Source organism: Myotis myotis, unplaced genomic scaffold (genome assembly GCF_014108235.1).
Source record: "Myotis myotis isolate mMyoMyo1 unplaced genomic scaffold, mMyoMyo1.p scaffold_m19_p_19, whole genome shotgun sequence".
NCBI classification, from domain to species: domain Eukaryota; kingdom Metazoa; phylum Chordata; class Mammalia; order Chiroptera; family Vespertilionidae; genus Myotis; species Myotis myotis.
The window spans coordinates 8,003,344-8,026,070 of NW_023416323.1; the positions used below are offsets into that span (position 1 = coordinate 8,003,344).

At 47.0% G+C, this 22,727-nt stretch overlaps 1 protein-coding gene across 18 annotated transcripts in view; it reads right to left on the reverse strand.

The window, feature by feature from the left end:
- The window catches only part of SIPA1L3 (signal induced proliferation associated 1 like 3), a 309,889-nt gene that overhangs the window by 58,714 nt on the left and 228,448 nt on the right, over window positions 1-22,727 (reverse strand). For 15 of the 18 annotated variants that reach the window (XR_004973699.1, XM_036346836.1, XM_036346830.1 and 12 more), the window contains 3 exons: window positions 19,463-19,714; window positions 18,293-18,430; window positions 3,698-3,825 (listed from right to left, as the gene is read on the reverse strand). Coding sequence is in view for 17 of the 18 variants with exons in the window: in XM_036346836.1 (XP_036202729.1) it covers window positions 3,698-3,825; window positions 18,293-18,430; window positions 19,463-19,714 (518 nt within the window). In the remaining variant the exon portion in view is untranslated. The remainder of the gene's footprint in view (window positions 1-3,697; window positions 3,826-18,292; window positions 18,431-19,462; window positions 19,715-22,727) is intronic. The other 3 variants (XM_036346840.1, XM_036346838.1, XM_036346841.1) reach the window with 3 other exon arrangements.

Below are 22,727 nucleotides of genomic sequence, written 5' to 3' on the forward strand. Positions count from 1 at the left end.
ATGATTATCCTCTTTGGAGAATCCCACACTCCCAGAAGGTGCTGGTCTCCTGAGAGGCAGCCAACCCATGCCAGGAAACCACATTTCTACAGAGAGCCAAGCCTGTGGCTGTCACATCCAGCCTTAACTACCATTTATGACACGTATTTCTGCCTCTGGCCTAGACTCTCCCCTGACTTCAGGCTGGTATATATGGCTGGGCACCGCCCACTGAACATGCCAAAGCCAGCTCCTTATCTTCTTCCAAACCTGAATCTCTCAGTCTCTCCTGCTCAATCAATGGCTGCTCTATCCTTTCAGCTCCTCAGGCCAAAAACCTGGTATCACCCTTGATTCCTTTCTCTCTCGCCCACATTGAGGCATCAGGAAATTCTATCAACTCTATCTTCAAAATGAGAAAAAGAAATTAAAAACCCACAAAAACACCAAAAAACTTTACCTTCAAGTGACCATATCCAGAACCCACCCATCTTTCCCCCTCCACTGTTCCCACTCTGTAGCAACAGAGATCCTGTGATCACCTGAAGCAGATCCCATCCCATCTGTGCATCACACCTTCTGTCCCTGTCACCTTCCATCAGGTCTCTATATAGGTCTTCTACTGCTCCTCCAACACCAGAGTCATGCTAGCTCAGGGTCACTGACTAGCTCTTCCCTCCTCTGGAATGTTATCCTACCTGGCTCCTTTGCCTGATTTGCTCAGAGATTCTCCCAAATGCCACCAATCTCTCTCAGCACTGTTAGTTCCCACTTGATACTCAGCATCATGGGTGAGTACTTATCATTGCCCATCTTTTCCAGCAGACTGTCAGGGTATGTGCCTGCTTGGCTCACACCACATCCCTGGTACTCAGCCTGGTGTACTGTTAGTGAAGGGCTAGGTTCCTTTCCCTCCCCGGCTGCCTCAGTGTCCCTGGTTCTGCCCTTGGCTGGCCCTAAACCTGGGCCCTTCACTGATCCTCTGAACTTCCCCCCAGTGACCTGACTCTCATGCTTCACCTTTCACATGCTGAAACCATGGCCATGCATGGACTCGGGGTAGCTGGTGATCCTTGGGACACCTTCTCAGCCTGGGTGCTCTGAGGCTTGAGAAACAACCACACTCTGTGGGTGAGGAATTGTGGGTTAAGGAGGGGTTCTAGAACCCGAAAGGCCTTGGTTCAAATCTTAATGCTGCCACTTATCAGCAGGAACGTTGGCCAAGTGACCACCTTTCTGTGCCTCATCTTCCTCATTTCTAATGGGGTAGTAAAAAGTGCCCATTCTAGCCCTAGCTGGTTTGGCTCAGTGGATACAGCGTCAGCCTGTGGACTGAAGGGTCCTGGGTTCGATTCTGGTTAAGGGCACATGCCTGAGCTGTGGGCTCAAACCCCAGTAGGGGGCGAGCAGGAGGAACCTGGTTACTGATTCTCTCTCATCATTGATGTTTCTATCTCTCTCCCTCTCCCGTCCTCTTTGAAATCAATAAAAATATTTTAAGAAAAGTGCCCATTCTATTGTGTTCCTAAGGTGATTAAATAGGAGGAAATGTGGAGTATCCAGTATTGTGTCGGGCATACAACAAGCACACAAAACCCTGTTGCTGTTACTAAGATTACTATCATCTGATCAGGGCTGGGCACGTCCTCATGTCTGTCATGGTGCCTGACTCCTCCCAGCCTGAACCACCTTTTTTTCTGGATTTTCAATACATTCCAGACTTCATGATGCTTGCCCTGATTTTGGGGGGAAGGGCTAGAGGAGCGGGAAAAGGTGTCAGTCGATTTATAACAAGGTCCCAAGTAAGTGACAGGGGACCCGAGCTCTAGGAGACAGAAGAAACAAGGATAATGGTGAGTTTCTCTGACACTTTATTTGGGGCCCATGGTGAATGCTGGAAAAATTTCCTCCTCATTTACACTTTAGTATAATGAGATCACCAAGCAACACTTTTCTCTTCTTCTGAACTGGGCGGGGTGGGAAAAAAAAGATGCAAATTTGTTTGTCTTGGAGCCAAGATCACAGACTTGCAGGCAGGGACAGGCAGGACCAAGGGTGTTTACAGGCCCTGGAGGGCAACCTACTTGCCTGAAGTCCATCTGTTTTCCTGGTTTAAGGACACCATGGGGCTGGGATGCCAAGGACTTCCCTACGCCACCAGTCCTGGGCTATGAAACCTCTTCCCTGCCCTATGAAGCCTGGGGAAGCTGGTAGCGTGCTGACATGGTCATCCTGAGCTGCCTGGAAATTCTGTAAGATCCTCTAAACAGACATCTCCACCTCTTCCCCTCTAACGTCTGATAATTTCACTGGTTTTCTTTCTTTAGAATCTACCCATTCATCTAGTGGTTCTCAGACTTCAAAGGGGCAATAGTTTGTTATGCAAAATTATGTTGAAAATATTCATCTTAGTGTATGCACCCATGATAATCATTACAGATCTATGATAATAAAAGCATAATATGCTAATTAAACCAGACATTCTTCCAGACGTCCTTCCAGTTGACCTTCCAGACAAAGCCAGTGCTGTGAGGGAAGCCCGGGTCCCATATGCCAGAGGGAAGCTGGTGCTGGCAGCCAGGGGAAGGAAGGCCTACTCTTGCATGAATTTCGTGCATTGGGCCTCTAGTAGGAGAACAGACAGATGAGAAGATGCTTAGTCTCCTCAGGCACCAAAAAAGTGCAAATTAAAACCACAATGTCCTGCAACTACTACATGGCTGAAATAAAAAGGTTGGTGAGGACACGGAGCAACTACAACTCTCAGATGTCACAGGTGGGGGTGTGAAATGGTTTGTCACTTTGGGAAAAGGTTTGGCAGTCTCTTATTAAGTTAAACATATGACCCAGCGATTCCACTCCCAGGTGTATACCCTACAAATGTGTGAGCCTGTGCTTATCAAAAGACAGACACAGTGCTCATCTTCAGCAGCACCAGTCTAAGCAGTGCCAAACTGGAAACCACTCAAATGTCCATCAGCATTAGAATGGAGTAGTCAGTGGTCGGTCATTTAGATAATGGAATGAGAACTACTCAGAAACTGTGTTGCTATATACAATCACATGGCCACCTTTCACCAACGTAATATTGAGTAACAGAAGCCAGACTCATGCATTCAGCGTGAGTCTACATTCTGTAACATGAAATTCAAAACCAGGTAAGACGAAGTTAGGCTGTGAGAAGCAAGATGGGATGGCCTGCGTGGGGTGTTGACTGGGAGGGGCCCAGGCCATGTTCTTGCCCTGGGTGTGGAACACGGCATGCTAGCTTTGTGATATGTCATCACACTGGACATTCATGATTTGGGCTCTTTTCTCAGTATGTGCTGTACCTGTGTAATAGTCAATAATATAAACCAGGAGGGTCTGTGAAATGAAAAGCCTCAGAACCAAGTGGGTTCTGCTTCCCAAGAGCAACACTTTCAGTCCTTTCAACTCTTTCTGCTGGCAGTTGCCACCTTCATGTCACACATCTGTACTTGAATCTTGACAGGCAATGTTGGCAGACACCCTGCTGATGCCCTGTCTGGGTGGAGAAGGATTGCTCCATGGTTCCCAGTGCTCTGCAGGAGACCCCTCTAATCTGTGTGTGGCCCTTAAAGCTTTCCTGTATGTTTTAGCCATCTGCCAGAAGGAGGGCGTTGCCCGTCAAGCTGTGAGTGGAGGTCCTGTAGGGTGATGTGGGAGGGAACAGCTGGCCCAGGGAAGCCTTCCCTACCTGGCTTCTGGCGCTCCATCGTGCTCTCCTGGCTGGTCAGTCCACCTGAGGAGGAGTCCCCGCTGGATGTCCCGTCGTGGCCAAAGTGGGGATCGAAAGACAGCAGTGGGTGTGGGGCAGCCACGTACCTGCAGGGGAGTGAGAGGAGGCAAGTGCAGGGTGAAGGGCTGGTGTGTCAAAACCACCTGTGAGTCTCCAGTGGGTTTTAAGCACAGGAGAGCCCAAGTGGAGGGAGGCTAGATGAGGCTAAATGTGCTGTAGCCTGAGGGAGAAGGCCAAGGAGCTGCTGGTGGCAGGGAGTGCTGGGCAAGGAGGGGTCCTCCAGGGAGGAGGAGGAGCAGAAGCCACTTAGGTCGATGGCCCTACCCACAGGCTCTTCAGGGGTCCTGTGTTTTGGCTGTAAAATGGGGTGAGCTGTTGTCAGCAGCTCCTCACCCCAGGCCTGTCTTGGGCTTCCTCTCTCTGGTGGGGAAGAGCAGGATAAGGCAGTATATGTGTACACATAGGAGCCCTGGAGCCAGTAGGTTGGGGTTTAAACCTCACCACTGCCTCTTGCCCAGCCAGGCAGTCAATTTTTCAGCTTGCAGCCTCAGTTTGCCTACTTGTCAAGAGGTGCTCACAACAGCCTCTTTCTTGTGGGGCTGAGTGACTTAGCCTGAGGCTGACATATGACCCAGGGTGAGCCGGGACAACTGGCCTTCAGACTCTGGAGGAAGGCACTGTGGGAGAAGCTGTGGACGCAGGTCTCAGAACTAGGCGATCTTGGCTCAAACCCTAGTTCCATCCCTTACGAGCAGCATAAATCATAGGTTTCCGTTTTTCAAGCTTTAGTTTTCCCATTGGAAAAAAGGGATAACATTTTCTTACCACACAGGGTGTGGAACAAGTGAAATAGTTATCTCCTAGTCAGAGATTCTCCTGGAGGCTGGCTCCGCACACCCACAGGCCATGGCTCAGATTTAAGAGACGTGACAGAAGTCTCACCCTGGGCCTCAATCCCAGCGGCATTCTCTATGCCCTGGAGTGAATCCGATGAGCACCTCCTAATGTCCATTCCACCACACATTGGAGCCCATCATGAAGGAAACCTGCCTTGGTTCAGGGACAGGCAAATGACACAATTTTGGCCACTGAGATGGGAGAGCATGTGAGTTATTAAGACTCCCACAAAATACTCTGGCTTTCCACCTGGGAAGCAGGTAGCAGGATGACAATTTCTGGTCCCTTTAGATTGACCGGGTGGGCTGTGTGACTAGATCTCGCAGGGGAATGACTGGGAGGTGGTGGTACCTGTGTCCTGAGAGGTGTCCTGCCAACTGACAGTGGAGCTGCAGTGTGAGTGTGAAACAAACCTTTACTGATATAAGTCACTGAGAGTTTCAGATGTCTGTTACTCAGCATAACCTGACTGAAATGGCGAAAGTCCGCTGGGGCATGGGGGAGAGCTTCTGGGAAAAGTCTCTTGCTATTAAGAGAGATGATGAGGAAAGATGGCCTCTCTTCTTAATCCAGGCATTGCTGGGTCCAGATATAACACCATGAGTCTGTGCTGGCCTCTCATGACAGCCTGAAGATGGATGAGGCCAATGCTGAGGGTGGAAAGAAGGAGGCGGAGGAACGAGGCCCTCGATAATGCTGTCACAATACCTGATTAAGCCTTCCCAAAGCCTGCTCTGCCTCTGAGCCTCCTTTTCTGTGAGATGATAAATTCCTACAATGTTTGCATCAGCCAAACTTCAGTCACTTGCACCCCATGGACACAGGCCCTGTCCTCTGGGGGTTACTGAGCCTCTATTTATCAGGTGGATGCTGACATTCCCCATTCGGCCACTTGTGTCCATATGCAAGTAGGGTGATAACCTGGGACCCCCAACATCCCAAACAGAAGTTAGCTTCTCCAAGGTCGTCTTGCCAGCCACAAAGCCAGGGTTGCCTCTGCAAAAACAACTCCAAACCCCTAGGCTTCAACGCCACCAGGGCAGCAGACGGGTGCTTCAGTGGTGCACTGGATTTTCTGAAAACTCAACCCTACTTGCCTTCCCAGAGTGTACATATTATCCCTGCCCTCCCAGATCTTGACTTCTAATGCCTCCAGGAAAAGGAGAGCCCAAACAATAAAATGCATAAGCAATCTTCACCTTAAGGGTGACCTGGTAAAATGTGGCTCTACCACAGCTGGAAATTGAAGTATGGACATGTTTATTCTATTTTTTCAAAATGTCTGTATCATATCCTGAGCACTAAAGGAAAACATCAGCAGTGGCTGGGATTGGCAGAGGAAAGTGGAAGGTATGAGTGGTAGACATGCAGGTGGCTCCCCCAATATCTATTCTCTGCTTCTGCCCTGCTAACAGAATCCCAACTATATTTGGGGCAGCATCAGCTAACAAACAGACTACATTTCCCAGACTCTCTTGCAGTTCTGGCCAATGAGTTAAAGTGCTGCATGTGACATTCAGGAAATCTCTGGAGGTGTGTTGTGGGTGCCACTGCCTCATCATCTCCTAAAGGGGAAGCTCCAGCAGCCACTTTAAGACCAACAGGCAACAGGCCAAGGATGGCAGAGCATTGGTGAGGAGGAGCCTGGGTCTCTGACAATGTGGGAGAAAGAAAGAAACTATTTCATCTGAATATCTGCTTTCTATATTATGCAGCTAAACCTAATCCTAACTTTAGTGGGACATACAGTCAAACCTCTGTTCTCAAACATGTCCCAACTCAAACACTTTGGTTCTCGACCAAGTTGTTCACTGAAAACATGTCTCCATTTTCTAACACAACTTCAGTAAAAACCTGATAACCCTTCATGCTGAAACATCAGCATGACAAAAAGCACCTCTCAGGCTACACCTCAGGAAATTGGGCTGTGAATATTTTCATGTTTTCTCTCTCTCTCTCTCTCTCTCTCTCTCGCTCTCGCTCTCGCTCTCGCTCTCGCTCTCGCTTTTGCTGCTGGTGAAATAGACCATTAGCACAATTTTAAAACATAAAGAGGCCACGAGTATGCTGATGTTGCTAAGGATATGAAAGTGGTCACAAAACAACAATCACAGGCATTAAGGAGGTAGAAAACTGTTGTTCATTTAAATAAAGGAAAAGCAGTTTGCCAGTGGTGACAGCATTTCGGAGGCAGTGATATGTGAAAAAGGGGTCTGGAACATATTAATTCAATTGATGTTATTTCTAATGGGAAAAATGATTTGGTTTTCAAACAAATCGCTTCTCAAATAGCCTTCTGGAACGAATTAAGTTCGAAAACCGAGGATCCACTGTATTTACTATGCTTCATCTCTCAGCTACTGTCCTCAATCAAGACAACCTGTACTTTGTCCATTCATATAATAATCCCAGTGCCAACTGAATGACCTATGCTGACCATTCTTTGGGGTGCTAAATAAGTCCCCTTCAGGGCCATTCTATTACTGCCATATCTGGTCAAGTTGATTGGAAATCAGGACATTCCAGCATCTCACCATGTACAGCTCTGGGCAAAAAATCTCCTAGAACAAGAGATCAAATATATATTTAATATCTTCTGAGAAAATATAATGTATTCTTATATTTTTTCAGAATTGGAAATCACTTTAAAACTAAAGGGTTTGAAGTTTTAGTGAGGAACTAACCAGCTGCAGTTTCAAGAGCCTCCAGGCACAAACGACATACTGACTGATCCTGGGAAAGCCAAGGTGCGGGTTGCCTTAAAATCAGCAGGGTTGGGCTACTGGAATAGAGCTTCCCACTTGGCCACAGAGGAAAGTAACAAGAAAGACGTGAATGTGAGGGGAAGGCTACAGCCTGCTATCAATCTCCTATCCTGACTGATGGGACAATGGAAGGGTAGGGCAGACAATGTAGCCACTACTGGCTGCCACTCCAACAGCTAGCCATCTTCATCTTTGTCCTTGCTGGTGGAGCCCAGATTCTGCTCTGGAGGCCATCCCTCTGCCATGTGGTTTGAGTACATCCTGACAGTTTAAGACAGTTATGTTGGTCCAATGGGACCTTGCCAGGGGTTGATTCAGGCGTGGGCACTCTTGAAAACAAAGAGAAGTTTTCTCCTCTTCTTCTGCAGGGCACTGGTTTTGCTGGGGGCCACAGTAGCCATCATGGGTTATGAGTGGAGCTGGTTCCTGAGGACCTCACTGCAGAACTAACCAGCCTTAAAGCCACCCTAACTCTGGACTTACTATGTGATGATAAAGCCCCTTAATGCTTCCTGCCTTCTCGAGTTAGGCTTTTTGTCACTTGCAGTCAAATGCTTCCTAACCAATGTACCACTCTTTATGGAGCTGAAGGAGAAAAACAAGAAAAAAATTAAAAACTAACTAGGTGGTCTGATGAGCAAAAGTCTAGGGCCCAGTCCAGCCCTGCAGGCGTGCAGAGCTGGGCATACAATTCTGCCTTAATAGTCTGTACTGAGTGGGTGGGTTGTTATTCCTGCACAGGAGGGGGGCAAACTCCTGAGGACAGGCACAGCATCTGCCAGCCTCTGTACCCCAGCTGCCAGCACAGGCACCACACTCAGTAGGAACAGTCATCACCCTCATGGAGCACTTCCTATGTACCAGGCACAATTCCAAGTGCTATAAAGAGTGTCCCGCCTTCAATATTCTTAACATGGCTCAGAGACAGACATTTTAAATGTGAGCAAACTGAGGTGCAGAGAGGGAAAGTCACTTGCTCACACTCACATGGCAGGCAGGAGTAGGCCAATTTGCCATCTTGTCTCTTGGTAAATCTAAGATGGGCCACAAGACAGGTTCTGTCTATGAGGACCTTTGCTTTCTTAAAAGTAGCAACCTGCTGGAGAAGACAGCATGAGACAGAGGAGTCCTGAGGGAGAAATGTCTGGTAATGGCCTGGAATGTCGGGCTCAGGACCCACAGGCTCCAGGATGTCACGGGGCAACTGTGTAGCAGGAAAAGAGGAAAGGAGATGAGGCCAGAGGCCACTGGGGCACCCTGATCTGCTCCCAGCCTCTTACTGCAGGCTGTTGACTGCCTGTGAAAAACACTTCTGGGGGTTTCAGTGATGAGGTGTGCTAGGAACATTTGGCAAAACTTGAAGCCTAGCTGCTGATAGAGACAGAAATGCTGAGATATGGGACACAGAGAGCAAGGTAGACTCCACTGGGGCCCTGGAAAGAGAAGGGTAGGGGGAGAAGAGCTTGAGTCCAAAGAAAAAGCATTAGTTTCCTACTTGTCAATGCCAGAGAGCCTAGAACACAAAATCATAGCCATGAAGTGTCACAGTGGGGCAGGGAAACCCACAGGAACCATGTATGTTGCCTTAATTTTTTAAAAAAAATATATTTTATTGATATTTACAGAGAGGAAGGGAGAGGGATAGAGAGTTAGAAACATCAACGAGAGAGAGACATCGATCAGCTGCCTCCTGCACATCTCCTACTGGGGATGTGCCCGCAACCCAAGTATATGCCCTTGACCTGAATCGAACCTGGGACCTTTCAGTCCACAGGCCGACGCTCTATCCACTGAGCCAAACCGGTTTTGGCCTTAATTTTTTTTTTTTTTGTCCTCACCTGAGGATATTTTTTCCATTGATTTTTAGAGAGAGGGAGGAAGGAAGTGAGTAAGAGAAGGAGGGAGGGAGGGAGGGAGGGAGGGAGGGGGAGAGAGAGAGAGAGAGAGAGAGAGAGAGAGAGAGAGAGAGAGAGAGAGAAACATTAATGTGAGAGAAACACATCGATTGGTTGCCTCTCCCCATGTACCCTGATCAGGGCTGGGGATCAAACCTGTAACCCAGGTATGTGCCCCTGACTGGGAATTGAACCTGAGACCCTTTGGAATATGGGCCAATGCCCTATCCACTCAGCAGTACTGGCCAAAGCGATGTTGCCCTAATTTGGAGAATGAGCTCAGGGTCCTTTGGCAGGAAGTAGAGTCTGGAGTCAGGGTTAGCCCTCTGGAATCACATAGGCCTGAGTTCCTGTCCTGATTCAGCAACTCCCAGAAGAGTGACCTTGACCAAGTGCATTCATCTCACTGAACCTCAGTTTCCCTTCCGTAAAATAGAATTAATTAAACTATCCACCTTGTGGAACTGAGGTCATGCACATAGATCAATGGAATTGACTACAGAACCCAGAAATAAATCCATGCAAATGTGACCAATTAATTTATCCTTCCAATGAATTTTTGCTTTAAGGGGCAAAAGCACTGTAATGGAGCCTTTGCAATAAATGGTGGAATAGGGAGCAACTAAGATGGCGGCATAGGTAAACACCGGGAAATTATCGCCTCACACAGCAATTGAAAATTACCGCAAAGGACTGAGCAAACATCATCCAGAACAACAGAAAGGCTGGCTGAGTGTAAATTCCACAACTAGAAGGAAAGAAAAGCACGCTGAGAGCCAGAGGCGCTGCGGAGGTGAAGTGCAGAGGTACAGCGGCGCGCGCGCCCGCGCGCGCGCGAGGAAAGGGGGTAGCACCTGAGGACGCGGCTGACTTTTTGAGTCACAAACTCCTGACTGCTCTGAACTCCGGTTCCGGGAAGTCTCTGGGGACCCAGGACTCATACGGGGAGAGGCTGGTCTGTCCGGCAGCGAGCGAACTTGAGGGCGGCTTTCCCTCAGAGGTGCTTGCAGCCGTTACCGGAACACTGAGACACGCGACTCCGGGCGGAGAATCGGCCATGGCTGCTTTCTCCGCCCTCTGACTCCCTGAGACCCCGCCCCACCCAGGCTGCGGCAGAGGCTTTTGCATGTGAATGTACCTAACTGCAGCCGAACCAGGCAGACCTGGAACTTCCAAGAGAAGGCCCAAGGCCCCGCAGCGGCTTGCATTGCTTCACAGCTGAGCCTCTTCGTGGCTCCTGCTGTGTGGCCTCAGGCAGAGGCTGAATTAGCACCTCCTTAGATCCAGGAGCCACTGTACCCAGTGGTCAGAGGGGGTCCATCCAGACTGCAACTCCTCAGATCCATAAGGGACGCACTCAGGGAGCAGACTCAGTGAGCACCAAAGCCCCACTGAAGCAAGTCTTGCCCCAGAAGGGTGTCTTCAGCACAGAAGTTCTCCCACTTTAGACACAGCTGATTCTCACAGCCAATTGGCCTGGAGGTCAATTCCTCCCAGTGATTCTACAACAACCAAGGCACCAAGAGTGCACCAAGAGTGTCCACCCCAGGTAACTGGGGAGGCCGAGCTACTGGGCCCTACAGGACACCTGGCACACAGGGCCACTCTATCAACACAGGGAAGCTGCCAAAATGCGGAGACAAAGAAACAGGTCACAAATGGCAGAAATGGAGGAAAGCAAACGATTGGATATAGAGTTTAAGGCCACGGTTATAAGGTTTTTCAAGAATTTTATGGAAACCGCCGATAAATTTAATGAATCCCTCAATAAGTATAGGGAGACCATGGAGGACATGAAAAAGGACCAACTAGAAATTAAGCATACACTGACTGAAATAAAGAATAATTTACAGAGATCCAGCAGCAGAAAAGAGGATCCCAAGAATCAAGTCAAAGATTTGAAATACAAAGAAACAAAAAATACCCAACCGAAAAAGAAAAAAGAAAAGAGATTCCAAAAATATGAAGATAGTGTAAGGAACCTCTGGGACAACTTCAAGCGTACCAACATCAGAATTATAGGGGTACCAGAAGGAGAGAGAGGGCAAGATATTGAAAACCTTTTTGAAGAAATAATGACAGAAAACTTCCCCTACCTGGTGAAAGAAATGGACTTACAAGTCCAGGAAGCGCAGAGAACCCCAAACAAAAGGAATCCAAGGAGGACCACACCAAGACACATCATAATTAAAATGCCAAGAGCAAAAGATAAAGAGAGAATCTTAAAAGCAGCAAGAGAAAGACAGTTACCTACAAGGGAGTACCCATACGACTGTCAGCTGATTTCTCAACAGAAACCATGCAGGCCAGAAGAGACTGGCAAGAAATATTCAAAGTGATGAATAGCAAGAACCTGCAACCAAGATTACTTTATCCAGCAAAGCTATCATTCAGAATAGAAGGTCAGATAAAGAGCTTCACGGATAAGAAAAAGCTAAAGGAGTTCATCACCACCAAACCAGCATTATATGAAATGCTGAAAGGTATTCTTTAAGAAGAGGAAGAAGAAAAAGGAACTCTTACCATTTGCCACAGCATGGATGGAACTGGAGAGCGGATAAATACCACAGGATCTCACTCATTTGTGGAATATAATGAACAACATAAGCTGATGAACAAGGACTGATCCAGAGACGGAGAGGCATTGATTGGACTGTCGGGACTTGGAGGGAAGGTAGGGGAGGGTGGGGATAAGGGGGAAAGATCAACCAAAGGACTTATATGCAAGCATATAGGCCTAATCAATGGACATGGACAACGGGGGGGTGAGGGCATGAGCGGGGGTGGGGGGGGTGGGGGGTAGAGGGTAACGTGGGGACAAGGACACATATGTAATATCTTAATCAATAAAAAAAAAAAAAATGGTGGAATAGCCCTAGCTGGTTTGGCTCAGTGGATAGAGCATCAGCCTGTGGACTGAAGGGTCCCAGGTTCGATTCCGGTCAGGGGCACATGCCTGGGTTGTGGGCTTGATCCCTAGTAGAGGATGTGCAGGAGGCAGCCAATCACTGATTTTCTCTCATCATTGATGTTTCTATCTCTCTTTCCCTCTCCCTTCCTCTCTGAAATCAATAAAGAAATATTTAAAAAATAAAAAATAAAAAATCGTGGAACAAACTGGACATCTGTAGGCAACTAAAAGGAACTTCAACCTAAACCTCTCACCTCTTGCAAAAATTAACTCAAAATGGATCATAGACTTAAATGTAAACTATAAAACTTCTGGAAAAATAAACATAAAAATATCTTCAGGACTCAAATCTAGGCAAATAATTCTTAGACATTGTATCAAAAGCATAATTCATAAAAGGAAAAAAATGATAGTTTGGACCTCATCAAAATTAAAACTTTAGTTCTGCAAAAGGCCTTTGTTAAGATGAAAAGATAAATTAAAGACTGGGAGGAGAGAGAAACCAAGATGGCAGCATAGGTAAACACCTGAAATTGCTTCCTCACACAACCACTTCAAAAATGCAACTAAAAGACAAAACGGACACCATCCAGAACCACAGGAAGGCTGGCTGAGTGGAAATTCTACAACTAGAAGGAAAGAGAAAAGCACACTGAGACTCAGAGGAAGTGCGGAAGTAAAGTGCAGAGGTACGGAGGCGCGCGCGGAAAGGGCTGGCAACTGAGGACGCGGTTGTCTTTTTCAATAGGGAGGGAGTCACAAGCTCCCGACGGCCCCGATTCCAGTTCCGGGCAAGTATCTGGGCACCCAAACTCTTACAGGGAGAAACTGGACTGTCTGGCATCGGGCGGAACTCGAGGGTGGCTTTCTCTCAGAGGTGCTTGCAGCGATTACATAGGACACTGAGACTCGGGAACTCTCAGGGCAGGACTGAGGATCAGCCATAGCTGTTTGCTCCGCCCTGTTGATTCCCTGAGACCCCGCCCCACCCAAGCTGTGCACAGAGGCTTCTGCATATGAATGACCTGGCCCTTTGCAATCTAAAATTACCTAACAAAATGCAGCTGGGTCAGAGAGACCCAGAACATCCAAAAGAAGGCCCAAGGCCCCACAGCAGCTTGCACTGCTTCACAGCTGGGCCTCATCTGGGCACCTCCAAACCCCAAACAAAGAAGAGGAATCTGCAGATCTCTCTGTAGCTCCCGCTGGGTAGCCTGAAGCAGAGGCTAAATTAGCACCTCCTTAGAGATCCAAGAGCCAGTGCACCCAGTGGTCCGAGTGGGACCATCCATATTACAACTCCTCAGATCCATAAGGGACACACTCAGAAGGCAGACTCAGTGAGCACCAAAGCCCCACTGAAGCAAGTCTTGCCCCATAAGGGTGTCTCCAGCACAGAAGTTCTCCCACTGTAGATACAGCTGATTCTCACAGCCAACTGGCCTGAAGGTCAATTCCTCCCCGTGATACCAACTACAATCAAGGCTTAACTACAATAAGACTGTGCACACAGCCCACAAAGGGGTGCACCAAGAGTGTCCACTTTAGGTAATTGGGAAGGCTGAGTCACTAGGCCTTATAGGACACCTAGCACAGAAAGCCACTCAAACAACACAGGAAAGCAGCCAAAATGCGAAGACAAAGAAACAGATCACAAATGACAGAAATGGAGGAAAGCAAACTACTGGATATAGAGTTTAAAACCACAGTCATAAGGTTTTTCAAGAATTTTCTAGAAACCGCCGATAAATTTAGTAAGACCCTCAATAAGTCTAGTGAGACCCTTGAGGATATGAAAAAGGACCAACCAGAAATTAAGCATACACTGACGGAAATAAAGAATATTATACAGACTTCCAACAGAAGACTAGAGGATCGCAAGAATCAAGTCAAAGATTTGAAGTATGAAGAAGCAAAAAACACCCAACCAGAAAAGCAAAATGAAAAAAGAATCCAAAAATATGAATAGAGTGTAAGGAGCCTCTGGGACAACTTCAAGTGTACCAACATCCGAATTATGGGGGTGCCATAAGAAGAGAGAGAGCAAGATATTGAAAACCTATTTGAAGAAATAATGACAGAAAACTTCCCCTACCTGGTGAAAGAAATAGACTTACAAGTCCAGGAAGCGCAGAGAACTCCAAACAAAAGGAATCCAAAGAGGACCACACCAAGACACATCATAATTAAAATGCCAAGAGCAAAAGACAAAGAGAGAATCTTAAAAGCAGCAAGAGAAAAACAGTCAGTTACCTACAAGGGAGTACTCATACGACTGTCAGCTGATTTCTCAACAGAAACTATGCAGGCCAGAAGGAGTGGCAAGAAATATTCAAAGTGATGAATAGCAAGAACCTACAACCAAGATTACTTTACCCAGCAAAGCTATCATTCAGAATTGAAGGTCAGATAAAGAGCTTCACAGATAAGAAAACGCTAAAGGAGTTCATCACCACCAAACCAGTATTATATGAAATGCTGAAATGTATCCTTTAAGAAGAGGAAGAAGAAGAAAAAGGTAAAGATACAAATTATGAACAACAAATACACATCTATCAACAAGTGAATCTAAAAATCAAGGGAATACATAATCTGATGAACAGAATAAACTGGTGAATATAATAGAATCATGGGCATAGAAAGGGAATGGACTGACAATTCTCGGGGGAAAGGGGTGTGGGGGTGCGGGAAGAGACTGGACAAAAATCGTACACCTATGGATAAGGACATTGGGGGGGTAAGGGGAGAGGGTGGAGTGGGAACCGGGTGGAGGGGAGCTATGGGGGGAAAATAGAGGAACAACTGTAATAATCTGAACATTAAAGATTTAATTAAAGAATAAAAAGAGACTGGGAGGAAATATTTGTAAATTACATATCTGACAAAGGACTTGTATCTAGATTGTAGAAAGAATTCTCCCACAGTGAAAAAGCATAAAATCCAATTAGAAAATGGGCAAAAGACATTTCACTGAAGAGATATAATTGGCAAATAAGCAATGAAAGTGTGTTCAACATCATTAGCCATTAGAGAAATGCAAATTAAGACCACAGTGAGATATCATTACACACCTATTAGAATGGTTAAAACAAAAAACAGTGATGACACCAAATGGTGTTGAGGAGGAGGAGAAACTGGAGCACTCATACCCTGCCAGGGGGGATGTAAAATAGTACAGCCACTCTGGAAAATAGTTTGGCAGTTCCTTTTAAAACTAAAAATGGACATACCACACAATAAAGCAATTGTATTTTGTTCTAAACACTTCTCTACGTGCAATACAGAATAGTCATTCACCCATTCACTGAATTAATGCTGTTCTCAATTTGCTGAGCAAGGAGCACTCTCAGAAACATCTCTCCCCAGCTTTGAAGTATGACTAACAAAACTGTAATATATTTATAGTGTACAATATGAGTTGATATATGTATGAATTGCGAAATGATTCCCATAATCAAGTTAATTAACACATTTATCATCTCATGTAGTTACCTTTTTTGGGTGAGAATGCTTAAGATCTATTCTCTCAGCATATTTCAAGTGTATAATACAGAGTTATTAACCATTTGTCTCCCATAAGCATCTATAGACACAAGTGGAGGACCTTACGTTTTGGATGCGTGGCAGTTAACTGGTTAACTATAGCCACCATACTGTCCATCTCAGAACCTATTAATCTCATAACTGAAACTCTGTACCCTTTGAGTAAAATCTCCCCACTTCCCCCACCTTTAGGCAACCACCATTCTATTGTTTTTGAGTTCGAATCTTTTTAAGATTCTGCATAGAAGTGATACCATACAGCATATGTCTGATTTAATTCATTTAGCATAATGCCCTCCAGGCTCATTCACGCTGTTGCAAATGGCCGAATAGCCTTTTTCATTGCTGAATAATATTCCATTGTGTATATATGCCACATTTCCTTTACTCATTCATCTGTCGACTGACATTTAGGTTGCTTCCTTATATTGGCAAGCAACTGTATTCTTGGGCATTTATCCCAGAGAAATAAAAACTTGTTTTCATGCATGCTGAGGTCGTAAATTCTGAAGAACCTCTAGGGATTGTACCAATGTCTTGGTTTAATATTATATCCTAGTTAGCAGGATGTTAACACTGGGGGAGGCTAGGTGGAGGAATTCCCTGTGCATTTCTTCTCAACTTTCTGTGAATTGTTATTATTTCCAATAAAAAGTTTAAAAATAATAATAATGAAGTGGGGACACTGAGCCTTTGAAAAAACAACAAGCTCTCTGGAGTCATCAGTAGCATCACCCCCACGCACGACTCCTCTCCATGCCTCCTGTGTTCCATACCATTCTGCTTACTCCCTCCTTTCTGTGGCAAACTCTTACTAATCTTTCAAAGCCCCATTCAAATGTCACTTCCTTCAGACAGACAACCTAGAACTTTGGGGATGGACTGTACTCCCCTTGAGTCTATTTGAGTGTGCATCAGAGTGCACATTGGTTCTAAGACCCTTTCTCCATCACAGTCAGCAGTACTGAAACGAGAGCCTCTGATAAGTATTTCAAATAGTTCTCCCTGCACCTGGCACACAGAAAGCTCTTGGGACCCTTTGCTGAATGAAAGTTGAATGGTAACTACTAGAAGATGAAAGAGTATGTTTTCCCCAATTTTATAGCAGAGGCTTACAAACAAACAATGGTTTAGTTCAGCAGCTCTCAAAGTGTGTTTCCTGGACCAGCAGCATTGGTATGGCACATTCTACTCCAGACCCACCAAGTTGGAAACTAGAGGGAGAGGCCCAGTAACTTGTATTTTAACAAGCCCTCCTTCTGGGTGATTCTGAGGCACACTAAAAATGGAGACCCACTACCTTAGTGGACTGATCCTTGGTCTTATGGTAGGTGGTCTTATATAAAGACAATCATTAACTCATTCCTTCCTTTCATCAAACATACCAAGAATCTTACCATGTGCCAGATCTGTGCTGCATGATAATCATACAGATAAACTGGGAAGGTCTTAGCTCTTAAAAAGCATGAATATGCTCTCTCTCTCTCTCTCTCTCTCTCTCAATTGGGCTAATAGAATGGAGAATGCTCAAGGTCAGGGAACTGAGGGGCAGAGTGGTAGCCCCTGGTGCTAGGGGAGGTTCAGGAAAGACTTCCTGGAGGAGGAGCACCAGTGCTCAGGTGGGCAGGAAAGGGGTGAGATGTGAGGGTAAAGAGTGTGAGGAATTAACCAGGCAGAGGTAAGAACATGAGAACTGAAATGCAAACAGCCTACCTAAGAAACTGGAAGTGACCAGTGACGATGACATGTGGCACTACAGAAGGCTGGAGAGACAGGTAGGGTCATGGGGGCCACAGGGAGGCACTGAGGCTGTGTCCTAGGGATCTAAGACACCTGGGAACAGGGGACATATGTAGCCAGATATAGAAAGATTTCCCCTGGCTGCTGAGTAGAGGATGAACCAGAGGAAGTGGAAGTGGAGCTGGGGGCTCAGGGAGGTGTGCAGGGCGGGGCAGTGGGGACAGGAGGAGGGGTAGGGGCAGATATGCGCAGAAGGCTGAAGACCACAGTAAAGGTGAGGACAAAGGGAGACATCCAGAATGAGGCCCATGGCTCAGGTCTGTGACAAGAGAATGGTGAGAGTTCCTAGGGCCCCAGAGGAGGAAGTGCACAGGGCACTGGGGCTGAAGGTAGCTGAGTTTATCCTGGGGGCACAGGAGCCATGGAGGAGTTGGGATGATCCCTCAGTCTGGGGAAGGATCCAAGGGGACAGGACTGAAGCCTGAGGGGCTATGAAAACTGGGTAATGCAGGTGGCCTGGTCTTGGGAGTGGGGCTGGAGAGGTAAATATATGGCCATGCTGGAAGGCGAATGGTCTTGCTCAAACAAGTGATACAGGTATCAAGAAAGTGGCAACCAATATTCTGCTGCAAGATAAGCCAACACGAGTCCTGCTCAGGCACAACCAACCCTCTGATGACCTGCAGGGTGCCAGAAACCCCATAAAATGGCCTTGGACTTACAGGGTATGTGCATTTCCTGGGAAAGAAGGATCCCCAGGTTTCACCAGATTCCTTAATTTGAAAAGAGTGGAGATTCTGACCTTTCTGGGGATGGCTTGTATCTTGCATAGGTGGCCGAGCCTGGGGTGGAGAAACTCCCAGAAGGTTGTCGGTAGGGAGGGGCTTTGTCGACCCCTGCTGGTGATGCTGTGTAAGGGGTTTCTGGGAAGCTAACAGGCCTGGAACAGACAGGAGGGAAGAAGAAGGTGGGTGAGAGAGGAAGATACCCTTGCCCTCACAGAGGAGGGACAGACAGACCTTTCACTCAGGCCCAACCACATCTCATCTGCTTTATCTGCTATCATCCCCTGGGGGTGGAGAGGGCTGCTGAGCAAAGGGCAGCAGGAAGCTGGGGATACCCCTGCCCTCCCCTCCCCCTCTCCCACTTTGGCCTCCCACGCCCTCAGCCACTGTGGCCCTGACATGGGCCTGATAGGACTGTTCTAGCCCACTCCTGGGATGACATGCTTCTCTGCAGCTTAGATCCCTCCATTTCTTGAAAAACTTCCTTTATCTTTTAATATATAATATATTCAAAAGAATTTATCTGTAAGGTATATGTCATCACAATAAACTCTTTGAACTAGAATGGTGGCGATACCTATACACATGTGGGCTGCTCCCCTTCTCACTTCCCTGCCTCCCCCAGGAAGTTATCACATCCTATACCAGTGATGGCGAACCTTTTGAGCTCGGCGTGTCAGCATTTTGAAAAACCCTAACTTAACTCTGGTGCCGTGGCGCATATAGAAATTTTTTGATATTTGAAACCATAGTAAAACAAAGACTTATATTTTTGATATTTTATATATTTAAATGCCATTTAACAAAGAAAAATCAACCAAAAAAGTGTGTTCGCGTGTCACCTCTGACACACGTGTCATAGGTTCGCCATACTCTGTGCTTATCAGTCCCTTGACCTTTTAAAAAACATATAGTTTTAACCATACATAGTATGGCGAATTTCCACCTCAGACACTGAGCTACTAGCACTAGGCCCTCACACAACGGGCTCAGATTATAAGTTGAAGGAAAGGGAGGCAGGGACAGAGGGAGGGAGGATGGCATGAATGAATGGAGGGAGGAGGGAGGAAGGCAAAGGACAAGAAGGAAAGGAGAAAGACTGAGAAGGGACTGGAAAGAAAAGGAAGGAGAGAGAAAAGGACAGGAGGGAGATGGGGACAGGAGTCGATGCCCTTGGGGGTCCTTACCTCTTGCTGTGCAGGGGCTGGGACTCCCGAAAGGGGGCCACGGGGGTCTGCTTCGGGGGCCGGCTCAGGGACTGAGGGTGGCCGGGGGTAGCAGGAGTGGCCCACTTGGAGGCTGGTAGAGAGTTGTGGGAGGCGGGCCCACTCCACTGCCAGGGAGCATTGCTGCGGTAGGGGGGCCGGCCCCCGGAGGGCATGCTGTCCTGCTCAGGCTTGGGCTCTGAGGTATTCATGTCGTAGGTCTCTGGCCACCCCCTAGGAAGAGAAACTTTGTTACTCAGAAAGGCTCTGGACCACCTGCACACATGCCCGCTGCCTGGTGACATTGGGTAGGCTTCCCTGGCACAATTTAAACCATGGTGGCCTATTTTAGAGGCTGAGTAGACGACAGGGCCCAACACCGGGGTCTGTCTGACTGGCTGCTTGATTTCATCTCCACGCCCCTTTTCTCCTTCCTCTCCCTTCTCCCTGACACAGGCCTCAAATCAGCCAGTGTTCTCCATGGACTGGCTCTGCCCTCCTTAGCAGTACTGGGGCCAGAAAGGCAGAATTGAGCTGTGGGAGCTCAGTTCAAAGTACTTGGCTTGGAAGCTCTCATGCCCCCATTGAGCCAACCCTCTGGTTTGGCTTAGTGGATAGAGTGTTGGACTAGGGACCAAAGGGTCCCAGGTTTGATTTCCATCAAGGGCACGTACCTAGGTTGCAAGCTCCTCCCCAGGCCCGGGCCCTGGTCAAGGCGTGTGCAAGAGGCAACCAATCGATGTGTTTCTCTCTCTCTCTCCCTCTCTCTAAAAAAGAAAAAAAAAATCAATGGAAAAATATCCTCCATGAGGATTAAAAAAAAAAAAAAGGAGATATCCTTAGGATCAAAGGATAGTATCTGCTTTGTTCCCAAGAATTTCAATGATAGCTGGAAGAGGAGCAGGTGACCTACTTAAAAAAAAAAACACCCCACAAAATCCAGAACCTTGAAATAAATGCAGAACTAACAACCTGTGACTCCCCCAGACCAGGCTGGCACAGGAATTACGGCATTCCTGGCTGCAGGGGGGGAGAGCCTTGGGCTGGGTTGGAGGGTCTTGGACTGGGTTGACATTCTCCATTGAGGCTGGAGAGCAGGAAGGAGGGCTCTGAACCGGAGGAAGGAGCTGTGGGAGCTCAGTTCAGATGACTTGGCTTGGAAGCTCTCATGCCCCCATTGAGCCAGTCTTCTGTGACTCTCCTGAGTCCTTTGGAGCCCAGGGAACTTTCAGGGCCACCAGACAAAAAGATCTGGTGGACTTGGTGGCTGGAGCCCAGGACATGGCTACTAAGGAGTTCTCCAAAGGTGACCCGACGGTGTGCTCTGGCACCTGGCAGACACATTGCCCCTCAGGCAGCATGAAGGTCAGAGCTGACATTTGGCAGCTTGTTCTGACAGTCAGAGAAGAATGGTATCAGGTGTGGAATGACAAGAACACAAATGTCTAATAGAGCTCGTAGATATGGTAGGCTGGGTAGAAATAGAGGAGGGCAGCAGCACGGCCCCAGGCAGTGCACACCTGCTGTTGTCTACCCAGCTTCCACATCCCTGGCTCCTGAGAACAGGTCTGTGGGCTCTGGGTAGGGCTTGACCCCACTGCTTGGCTCCAGGTAAGAGCATGTGACCTAGGCCTGGCCAGTCAGAAACTCCTCTCCTTCTGGACATGACTGGCATACGACTGCCATGTGCCACTGCCATGTGCCCTAAAGTGGGGTCAATTAGACACAGTGGGCATCAATTCTGGAACTGTTTCTGAAACTACTGGAGGAAACTTCTATTTCACTGTGGCTGCTGAGCTGGGGAGACCAATAGCTGGAGCTGTGAGGCGGAGTGGGCCATCTTTGTCCCCATGAAGTAGGAGATGGCTTGAGAATGACATTAATGCAGAAAAGGAGGCAGGTGATAGATTCCTGATGAGGGTGTCTGAGTCTTGGCACAGAGCCTTGCTTAAATCTTGCTCTGTCTCCCAGTCTTGTCAAGCACATAAGCCAGCACAGCCCCTCTCTGCTTTATCATGCTTGAGTTGGTTCTGTTGCTGGTAATCCTGATCAGCCCATCACACTTCAGAGCAGTGGTTCTCAACCTTCCTAATGCCGCGACCCTTTAATACAGTTCCTCATGTTGTGGTGACCCCCAATTTCATTGTTACAAACTGAACATAATTAATGCATAGTGATTAATCACAAAAACAATATGTAATTATATATGTGTTTTCCGATGGTCTTAGGCGACCCCTGTGAAAGGGTCGTTCGACCCCCAAAGGGGTTGCGACCCACAGGTTGAGAACCGCTGCTTTAGAGAGAAGTATACTGAAGCAGAGAAGGTCACACAGGCAGTAAGAAATGAAACTACATTAAACACAGTTGAGGCCTGGCTGGTGTAGTTCAGTTGGTTAGAGTGTTGTCCCATGTACTGAAGGGTTGCAGGTCTGATTTCTGGTCAGGGAACATACCTAGGTTGTGGGTTCCATCCCTAGTTGGACACGAATGGGAGGCAACTGACTGATGTTTCTCTCTCTTCCTGAAATCAATAAAAACATATCCTTAGGTGAGGATTAAAATAACAAACAGTGAACTCCATATGACCCAGCAATCCCTCTCCTTGGTATATACCCAAAAAACTCAAAATCATGTATCTGCAAAGATATATGCACCCCTATGCTCATTGCAGCATTATTCATGGTGCCCAAGGCATGGAAACAGCCAAAGTGTCCTGCGATAGAGGGCTCAATAAAGAAGATATGGTACATATATATAATGGTCCTCAGCCGTAAGAAATGACAAAATAGTGCCATCTGCAACAATATGGATGGCACTTGAGAACATTATGCTAAGTGAAATAAGTCAGTCAGTAAAAGCTAAGAACTAAGTTATTTCACTCATATGTGGGATATAAAACTGAAACTCCTGGGCACAAACAGCAATGTGGTGATTACCAGAGGAAAAGGGGTGGAGGGAGATCTGTATATTGCACTGTGTGCCCACCATCCAGTCAAATCTTTTTGTGTCACTTTATACTAGGACCACTTTCTCCCTCCGCCCCTTTTTCTCTGGCAATCACCACATTGCTGTTTGACTAGTCATTTTTTTAGTAGCATGTTGTTTAATCTCCATGTATTTGTGGGTTTCCTTACTTCCTTTTTGCAATTGATTTCTAACTTCAGGGCACTGTGATCAGACAATATGCTTGGTATAATTTTAACCTTCTTGAATTTGTTGATGCTAGTTTTGTAACCCAATATATGGT